The sequence below is a fragment of the Ixodes scapularis genome, unplaced genomic scaffold, assembly GCF_016920785.2.
Source record: "Ixodes scapularis isolate PalLabHiFi unplaced genomic scaffold, ASM1692078v2 PGA_scaffold9__187_contigs__length_104089568, whole genome shotgun sequence".
Classification (NCBI taxonomy): domain Eukaryota; kingdom Metazoa; phylum Arthropoda; class Arachnida; order Ixodida; family Ixodidae; genus Ixodes; species Ixodes scapularis.
The window spans coordinates 90896373-90906548 of record NW_024609884.1 but is presented as its reverse complement, the minus strand read 5'-3'; the positions used below and the strand labels follow the sequence as shown (position 1 = coordinate 90906548).

Sequence of the window (10176 nt, the reverse complement as noted above, 5' to 3'; positions counted from 1 at the left end):
AAACCTAGAAACGCGCCCAAATTGAGTGTTTCTACGGAACGCCGTAAAATTCTACCCCTGCGTTAATATCCTCGTAGAAAGAGTTGATTTAGTGGTTTTCGATGACACTCGGCAAGCTTCTAATTAGAAGCATATGAATATTTTCACTAATTAAAAAGTTAATTACCAAATTTTACTTAATTAGCCGACTGATCGTTACAATTAGCCCCCTATACTCGCCCGCCTGGCCGTCGAACTCAACTGCGCAAACCGCGTGTGTTGCTTTCATGTTTTTTTTAAACAAATCAGTAAATCTTAAGAAAGAACCTATATATATATAGTTCCAGTCGTAGTTTTTATCCTTTTTTTTATCCTCATTTGCAACACAACGCTCGACAAGAAAACAACTCGAAAATAGGGGTGATATTGAAAAGTAGAGAAAACAATCATTTTGACTGGAGTAGTCGGTGAAAGCTAAGCGGTGACACATGGGAACACACAAGTGCGGTGGAAGGTCAGGGCGCGTGGAAACTGGGCCCTCGGTGACGAGCGAGGTAGTAGAACTAGGGCGCAGTGGTCTTCTGGAATAAATATTTCGTTTCAACCTTGCTGGAGGAATGACTCAGTAAAGGAACGCCAGTTGGGCTCAAACGGCAAGAGGAAAAAGAATCTAAAACATTGGTCGGCGGGAGATGAGCCCCGTATAAAGGAAGGACTGACGAGGGACCATTTCCCCAACTTGGTCATTGAAAAGCGCGTGTCACGAATTAATAAGTTGGCAGAACAAACGAAAACATCTAGATGGATGAGCCCTGATATTGTCTTCCCATGCAAGGACAGGCATTAACCAACTATTTCAAGACACAAGAGAAAAGCACCTTGCTGGCAACATTTGCTTCCGCAGTGTCACAAAGCGGTGACAACTACTCGCATGTTTGTCACGTAAGTGATTCTGAAGTGTGATTGGGCGGTCAGCAAAGTGTCGTTCGCGTGTCGGTAAGTGAAGTTGATAATCATCTGGCCTAGTAGCACAAGACTAAAAAAAAAAAATTATTTTGGTTTTTTTTTTAATTATTTTTCTTGGTGCGGTCCTCACAGACACGTCTTTGTTTAGTATCTACTCCTACAGCTCGGAGAGGATCATAAAACAGGATTGAATTACCGCGTGGCATCAGCTCTCATGTGACGAAGCTCACTCGTGCAACCACATCTTAGGTAACAAGACTCCGTCAATAAATGTCATAGAGCAACACGATAGATTTATTCATCGTTCTTTGAGTAGAGTTATCCCCGAAGCTGTGAGTTAGGAGGGCTTAGGCTTAGCACCGCAACTGGGAAGTCCAAGAGCAGGATTTTAAGTTGTTTTGGGATGCACTATTGTTTTGCCCCCTGACTTTTCAGTGCGGCAATTTAATATAAATTATCTTTAGTGCCCCATTCAGTAAGGAGGCGAGCACTCTGAACAAAGCAAAGCTGTAACTTACACTTATGTGTATGTCTGAGTGGAGTGTTTCGTCTTTCTCCAAGCTGTAGTGATGGGACTCCTGGACAGAGGGCTATAGGGGAAATGCTCCATGCACGGACTTATAGTAAGGAGGCATTCTGCTCGAGAGACGATACCTCGAATCACCGGGATCGCTTCTTTATTTCCGTATTCACATGCATGGTTCGCTCTGGCTATTTACGTGGCTGAATAGATGAAGAGCCGCAACAGTACAGTACACAAAACACTGCCATCCGTCCGTCCACGTAATCGCCCGAAGTGTGCCCCAAAAAGGCTGTAGAATGTTAAAAGGCGTTTCAACAAGTTAATTACCAACAACATATCTGCCTTCCTTCTTTTTTTTTTTTTTTTCCTTTTTTTTGTCTTATGAAGAGCGTGCAGGGGCTGAGTTAACTCCGACCAAAAAGAGCAGATCAAAGACGGTGAAAGACGATGGCTCTGTGTAAACCAACGAATTTTCATGCGAGGGCTGTCGATGTTCAAGATCCTTTAGCGAAGAGGGCAGAGTACCTGAACAAAGATAAGGTTATTTCGTTGAGTTCTCTCACTTCAGATTTATTTATATTTTACATGTGAACGGATCAGATCCCGAGTCAGGAGGTCTAAGAAACACTTAATAAAAATACGCATAAATAAGCACTCTCATCTTATAAATAGATATACCTATCATGTACAGTGTCTCGGAAGCAAAAATAAACACACAAAAAAACGAACCTGTCGAGGGAATGTTGAGGTGGGTGATCACATGGGTGTCCTATACAAGTAACAGAACAAATATGAGTGGTCTGAAGGTGCGCCGTTAAGAGGGAGAACCCACAAGGGAGCAGCTGCCCAGAAGTGAGCTCAATGATGCGCGCTGGCCCAGTTGTGTCCAGAGGGACTCGAAAATTTCAGGCCCCTCAGGAAATTCCTTTCTCAAAGAGTTCTGGCACCTGCATTCCGAAACAGTCTTCTTCCTTAAGGTTGTATTTAAAGGCCGGCTTACTCTACATTTGCACACTGGCTTCGCTCCCACACACACCCTCCCCCGCCAACTCTGCTTCCGCAAGATCAGATTCTCTCTTCTCCAACTTCTCCAAACAGAAAAAGCGTAGAGCGGAGTCATACCGCAATGTCTTCGCGGTTCGTGAGAGAAGAAATGTCTGCCTTGCGGAAGTTCGAGTCTGTATGCAAGCATTTTTTAAAACCTTTCTTTACTCAGGAAATGTTTTCCACACAAAGGAGCCTGTAAGCTTTCGCACCCTCCATCACTGCCCCCAGGAAGAAGACAGAACGTTTCTAAAGAAGAACAGGTCGAGAACTCTTTTAGAAGCGGGTATTTCGCGAGGGTGGTGAGCACCGCAATGAAAACAAAACCGTCCGTCATGGTCTTCTTCCCAAGCGGTGATGAACCAACCAAAGGCCAAGATTGCAAACAGGAAAACGGGTCGACGACAACAAATTTGCCGACATGCGTGGTCGTAGAGTGGGCGATGAGTGCGGAGGGTGGCCCCCATTATGGCAGCGGAGATCAGATGGACGGTTTACGGTGGAATCCGGTCGATCCACGGGTGAACGTTGCATTAAGTGCGATGCACCGTCGACGATCGAGTGACCCTATAGTTCCGTAAAGAGCCGTGGACATCCGGCGCCTCGCTCGCACCGCCACTTGGTAAGCGTGAGCAATCGCGACACCGCCACACTTCCTAAGTTGAGCAAGTTTTCAGAAGCTACTTTGAAGCCAGACGGACGGCCACGGGCGCTCAACCTACTTCCTTTCACCTTTCGCTTGTGCCATTTGTTTCAAAACGATCTCACTCGGGAGGGAAAATGAACACCCCAAGCGTGGCTCACAGTAGCAGAGATCGCCGTGGCGCCGACTTGGCAAAATATTTCGTTTCAGGTGGGTTGAGTGTATACCAGTCGCTGCCATTCTCACCGGCAGGAGCTCCGAGCAATTGACCACCTCATAATGTGAATGCGAAGCGAAGGACAAGCAACCGCCAAGCGCGACCAACACTGGCAAACGGAACAACACGCTGCTAACGAACAAAACCGCAGCACTGGGGAAGAGAGAGGACAAATAGGTGTTTTGGCACGGCGATTGGTCAGTATGAGAACACAAAACAGCGCTTACAAAAACAAACAACTATAAGTGAAATTTTAAGCTCCAAGCGCAAGCTAGCTATATACGAGTAAAGCAGGAAGCGCGCGCACACCCCTCGTACTTTCACGCCCTGCCCTCAACGGCGCCCCAGGGCACGCTGAAACGATCCGATATGGACTCGAAAAGGAAAGCCCTTTTTGTACTAAACAAGACACGTCGATCTCGTCCGTTGAGCGTTAAAAGGCCAAACGAGTATGAAGCGCACCTGCCGAGCACTGCAGCCAAGTAAGCTACCAGAAGTCCCGACTCGGACACCGGTTGGTCAGCGAGCCGGGAGCACAGGCGACATCCTGGCACGACCCGCCGACTTCCGAGTGACAGGATAGTGCGGCGCAAAAAAATATCCTTTGTTCTGTTGCTAAGAGGCTCGCAACACGCAGCTACGAATAAGGCCACCTGAGGTTACTTGAATGTCCTCCCCGCAAGAACGGAAACAAGAGTACAAGAAACGGGGGATGTTCGGAAGGTAGCTTCTCGCGTCGAACGGCGTCGCCTCGGGAGGAGGGAGTGGACGACGGAGCCTCGAGGCTTCCAGGCCGCGAGGAATGCGGGTCCACCAAAGCCGATGCGCGCCGATATCAGGCAGCTGGAGACAGCCAGAAGGGACCGAGAGGCCCGAGGAGGCTGTCGTCGCGAAAACCTTTTCGCAGAGCGGTCGCGCCTCTTTGTTTTCCGGTTGGCAAGGCCACGCGCCGTTTCGGAAATAGAAGCAAATGAACCGCGGGACCTGCCCCCCCTCCCCCCGTTAAGCGAAGCGGGCTGCAGAAAAATAGCAGTCCCAGATGGTCTGGGCCGCTCCGTCGAAGGAGCTATTTATACTTATAAGAAAAGAAGAATTCTCCTTAGAGGTGCGAAGCGCACAATTTGAAGAACAAAGTTTCTTTTCCGCATTTTTGAGGGGGACGCTGGCAAACACAACACCAGCACCAACAAGCAAGCTTGGCAAGGGCTCCTGGCGCAGCAAGGTGGTGCGCTCTCGGGGCGAGCACGAAGCAAGCGTTCAAAGAGACGAAACAGGTGAGAGGCACTAGCGGCAAATGCGGAAAAACAACAACGCGCGGTAACAGCTAACCTGGCGTCTCCGAAACTGGAACGGCAACTCGTCACAGCAAAACCAGAAGGGCCATCGAAGAACGTGACAACGGGCTACAAAAACAGCAGCAGCAGCAACAAAAGGGCCCAGTCCCACAAGGCGAACATTAGACGAACTCTGTTTGCGGAGAGGGAGCTTCGAACGCTACGATCTTTCTACCATAATTTATGCAATGACGTCTCAGAAGGTTCGAGCGTGCGCGCGCGGGTCAAGATACCCTAAAAGGCAGCTGACGGTCGCTCACAAGATGAGGGCGGCAGGGAGATCTTTCAGTTGCCTCCAGCGAGAGCTTCCTGCCTTCGATTACATTTGGCCGCCTCGTGGGCCCCAAACGGGCACGCGCAGCTGAAGCACGATGGAAGGCAACGAGCTCAGGGCCATCTGAAAGACCCCGTTCTCATTCGGTCAGTGACTATGGAGCAAGACGATTTCAAAGTTCCACGATCCCTTCGGAGACCGCAGCGTCAAATATTTTGGCACGCGTCTCCGTCATCATCGACCCCCGCACCCTCCCCCTTCCTCCTCCTCCCTTCCCATTCAAAGAAAAATCGTCACGTCCGCCAATAGAGTTAAGTATAAACCGCATGCAATCGATTTGGCGAGCGACGAGACAAAAAAAAAAAAGGCGACCCGATTCGCTATCGCTCGGCGAGTCGCGCGACGAAGCAAACCGTATGAAAGCGACGGGAGCAAGCGATCGAGGTGATGGGCGACGTTTTCTAGAAATCCAAAACCGAGCGACGCGACCAGCTACAGTGGGAAATCTCCGTCGCTCGTCGCTCAGTCTCGTCGCTCGTCTCGTCGTTCGCTAAATCGCTTACATCTGATGCAGCCTTTAGCTGAATGCTCGCTTTGTGGGACTCGCCTCTATCGCAAAAGACGCTGATGTCGCAGGGAAGGAGGTCGCTCAACGAATCGCAGGGAACAAGAAAGAACAACAACAATGACAAAAAAAAATGGGCGAAAAACTAGGAATGGCGTCGCCGACTTGGAAGAACGAAGGAACAGGACCGAATAAAAAAAAATGTAAAGAAGAGCACAGGTGTACTTCTTGGTACGTTCCGCCGGGATAAGGTGAAGAGGCGACTTAAAGTCTTGTCGCAAAAGCGGCGCTGCCTCCAGTCGCCGCCGCGGCCACCTATGTACACAAATATCACACCGCACTTGGAGGCAAGTCCGTTGCTGTTTTCCGGCTGAATGAGGATGACGTGAACACAGAAGGGCCATCTCCGTGGACACACACACGAGCACGCGGGAGATCAGTGGAGAGGGGTGGAAGGCGGGGACAGGTGCCCCCCTCCCCCCCCTGCTGCCTTAATTAGAGTCTGTTCGCTTCTTCTTTGACCAGGGGCACTGTGGAGTGGAGGACGGCGTCTTGGCTTCGTGGGACGTAGCCGAAGCTGTCAGGGAAGAGAAGAGAGACACGACAAGTTTAGAGAAACAAGCGACGAAAAGGCACTAAATGAGATTGACTGCAGCGCGTAATGGCCCGAACGAAGAGTGCTCCCCGGGAAGGGGGCGCTCATTCCGCGGTCGCCCCAGTATACGCGGCTTTCGGCTGATGTCGTGCTACGTTGCTCACTTTTGCGTACAAATACAATGGTCACGATCTCGACCCAATGGAAATTGGCCCGTCTCCGACTAAATGGATTGCGGTAAAATGACAATTTAAATGCGCGCCCGGAATATTAGATAATAAAGAAGACGGGGCAAAGAGGCGTGAACAACGGATGTGCATTAAACAACCAGGTATATTGAACCTCGAACCAAAAAGGGTTGCCTTTTAGGGCGCATATTTTTGGGCTGAAGTCGGGGTTTGAACGCCGTATTACACACTAAGCATGTTTTAATACAAATTCGCATCCTAGACACGTTGTATCAAAATCGGAAAAAAGCCGATTTTTTTTTTTTTTTTTTTGGATCAACTAGGAGTTTTGTCGTTTTCGATTGCAATGTTAAAGCTAATTGAAGATATAAAAAACATCTGTAGTACTAATATAGATATAGTTTGGAAAGCAGACGCCCGACTGGAGTCTCAAAAGACCGGCCGGAATAACTTTTCGTTGTGCAAATCGTATAGACGCTTTCAGGGAGTCAGTTACTCAAGCTGCCACCAGCCGGCGCGCCCTCCGCGCGCTTTCCGGGCCGCCATAGCCGAAGTTCAGTTTCTCGCCGTTGCTAAGCGCTGTGTGCTGCACCGGCCACCACCGGAGCTTTGTTTTCGTGTTCTTTTACGTTCCGCGTTGAAATGTTGTGTTATTGCGTTATCTGTAGGTCTTTTCGATATTTCCGGCTTTCATTTAATCATTTGAGATCTATATTTCAACATGGCTCTTGTATTTTCTGATTTATGGAATGGAATCGGACAGCGAATGGATCGACGATACAAGTTATGGCCTAGGCTTCAGAGACCATGTAAGTTCATAAACGTTAGAATGTGATGAACTTGCATGGTCTCTAAAGCCTTGGCCATGATCTTGTAGCGTCGATCCATTTGCTGTCCGATTCCTTTCCATAAATCAGAAAATACAAGAGCTATGTTGAAATATAGATATCGAATGAATAATGAAAGCCAGAAATATCGAAAAGACGTAAATAAAACACAAGATTTCAACGCGGAACGTAAAAGAACATGAAAACAAAGTTCCGGTGGTTGCCGGTGGAGCACACAACGCGGAGCAACGGCGAGTAACTGAAGGACGGCTATGGCGGCAGGGTCACGTGACGTCAAGATGGCGGTGCCCATAAAATGTTGCCTGAAAGTGTCTATATGCCGACAATTTCGAACAGTTTTTTGAAGTTTCTTGTTTTTTGGGGAAAAAACACCATCTGGAAACGCTCGAATCCCCAAATCAACAGAAAACTTATTGTATCCCGAATTTCAGTACAAAAAAGTGGACCTCCACTTCGTCCCAATATTCGTAACGTACAAACCTCCAAAACAAAAGAACTCTACGCATCTTTTATGATTAAAAAACTCAGTGGTGTCCAATAACATCAAATATTGGGAAGGCAGGTCAGCAAAGGAACTTGAAACATGATAAACCCATGAACCATCAGGCATATCTGACTACAACATAAATTCTCAATACGTCAATTAGCCACAGATTTGAAAGTTGCCATGCACTTGCGCAATTACAACAGCACCGATAGTGCGTACCAGGTAGACGTGACTGAAAGCCTGTGTCCGAAGCCTTCGAACCGATGTTTCATATATAAAAAAGAAAAAAACAATTATTAAGCCACGATGATTATCGTAAGTTGCAACTGCAATTTAGGTATGCAATTTACGACTGATTGGCATAAATTTGAACAGAACACGCACTACTAGAGACTTGCGTCATTGGTAGTTCATATACATCATGCAGTCACGAAAAGGATCATTGTTGCACACCAATTTACATCTCACGCTCACCACTTCGAAATACGGTATAAGTCCAGACGCGATTTTAGTGCAGAGACATTTCCTGAGTCACATCAACCCAAAGAAAAGTTTGAACTTGTCTGATTGCTCTAATAAGCATTCGGAGCACAGAATGTGTTGTTCATTCATTATGTCTGCGTGATGGATAGTTATGCTTCGTGAAATTCCACGAGACAACGCGCTTGCGCGCCACAATTGCAGCAGGCGCGTTGTCACGTAGCCTTTGGCTGGCTTCGAATGTGCGCACTCGTGCGCTCACCGGGTTTATCAGAATGATCGAGACAAGTTTAGATTTATTCAGGAGTGGAGTTTTTGAGAAGTGTGGTGTAACTAAAAGTTTCCCCGAGTTCTGCCAATACTTTACTATAGCGTTCATCTTACTCCGCGAAAAAGCAATGGCCTTGGCGTTGCGAGCATGTGCGTAGTCGGAAGGGCAGGACGCGCGCAGCCCCAGGGTCCTTTGAATTGGGAGAGGAGCTACCGCCACCTATCGTCATGCAAACTCGTCGATAGAGCGAAGACAGCCGTCCCTGCTCTCTTGGCGAATGCGGAATCTCGGTGCGTCGGCAACAGCCCTCTCGCTCAGAGCAGCGCGAAAGCGTGCCAGCACGGACAGCTCTATAAAGGAACTGTATAGGCAGCACCATGCCCATGCCACGGCAAAAAGCAATACACTAAAAGTATACTTAGAGTAATAAAAGTGTACTTTAAGTTCGTACAAAGTGTATCTGTAGCCAATACTGAAAGAACTCTTGTAAATACAAAACTAGTAAATGCACTTGGGCAGACCTGAATTATGCTGAGACTGCACCATCAATGTAACAAAATGAACTATTAAAATATACTTAGAGTTTACTTTTCTAAGTATACTACATGCGTATTTTAAGTGAACTTCAATTTCACCTTTAAGTTCATTTAAAGCGCACGGAGAATGTACGATAATAAAGTCCAGCAGATTACTTGACAATGGGAACTTACCGCGTCGATAAACACTGATTATTGTATTTGTGTTGCTCTTGTTTTGTTGTTAAGCGGGAAAAGAGGATAGCCGGAAGGAGGTGTGAGACTTTTATCCAACTTAGATTACATAAGTGATTTCAGCGCTTTAAAATTACAGCCGCAAATTATCACTCATTTGCCATATACCACTTTTACTCAACATATAGATTGACGAAAGAAGAGAATGGCTTGCTTGAGGTGTTTCTTAACAGCGACGAAGTAATAGTACCAACAGATCGCCAAACCGAGTTAAATAAACACATTTATTTTAATTGCTGCCGCACCGGGCAGGTCTTCAGATGGACAGTCGAGATGCGGTCTAACTCACAGGTGAGTGTGAACGGGTCCTCCCTCTCTTTTATGTACCACGGCGCCTTGGGGGTCGCTGCTTGCCAGAGCGCGAGCGGCCGCGGCATGTCGGAGCGCAAGACATGAAAGGCATGAAGAATGCACTTGAAGTACAACTGTGGTGTAATTTAAGCACACCTATAGTATACTTCTTCGTATATTTAAAATTTCGCGAGAAGTGAGATTTTAGTATACCTCAAACTATAGTCAGTAAAAGGTTACGGGTAAAGGGAAAGCTCCTCCCACCTATTTCCATTGTAGCAGAGCGAACGCTGGAGAGGAGAGCTTCCACTTAGTTCTTGATTTGTCAGCGACTGTAGTATACTTTTTATTTCATAAAAGTGCAAAACGATTATGTTTTCAGTACGTAAACTGTAGTACACATTAAGCATAAGTTTAGTGGATTGCTTTTACCAAGAGTTCTCTTGAAAGTGCGATATATTATGCAAATGACCGAAGTAGAATGTACTCTACCAGTAAAGTATTAAGCGCGAAACACATGTACGACGAAACCGTCCGATCCGACGTGCGGACTGTCGGAATGACCTTGGGGGGAGAGGGTTTTCGTAGCATAGGAGAGCGTTGAAAACCCTCGCCTCCGACCGTCGTATTGGCGGTCGGACGTCGGATCGGACGGTTTCGTCGTACATGTGTTTCGCGCTTTATGATTATACTTCTTCCGA

At 47.3% G+C, this 10176-nt stretch overlaps 1 protein-coding gene across 2 annotated transcripts in view; it reads right to left on the bottom strand.

Moving 5' to 3' along the window:
• Positions 1–5469: 5469 nt before the first annotated feature.
• LOC8037772 (zinc finger protein 628) overlaps positions 5470–10176 on the bottom strand; it is a 90773-nt gene continuing 86066 nt past the window's right edge. For both annotated transcript variants that reach the window (XM_040218274.2, XM_040218275.3), the window contains one exon: positions 5470–6122. In XM_040218274.2, the coding sequence (XP_040074208.1) occupies positions 6037–6122 (86 nt within the window). In that variant the 3' untranslated portion in view covers positions 5470–6036. The remainder of the gene's footprint in view (positions 6123–10176) is intronic.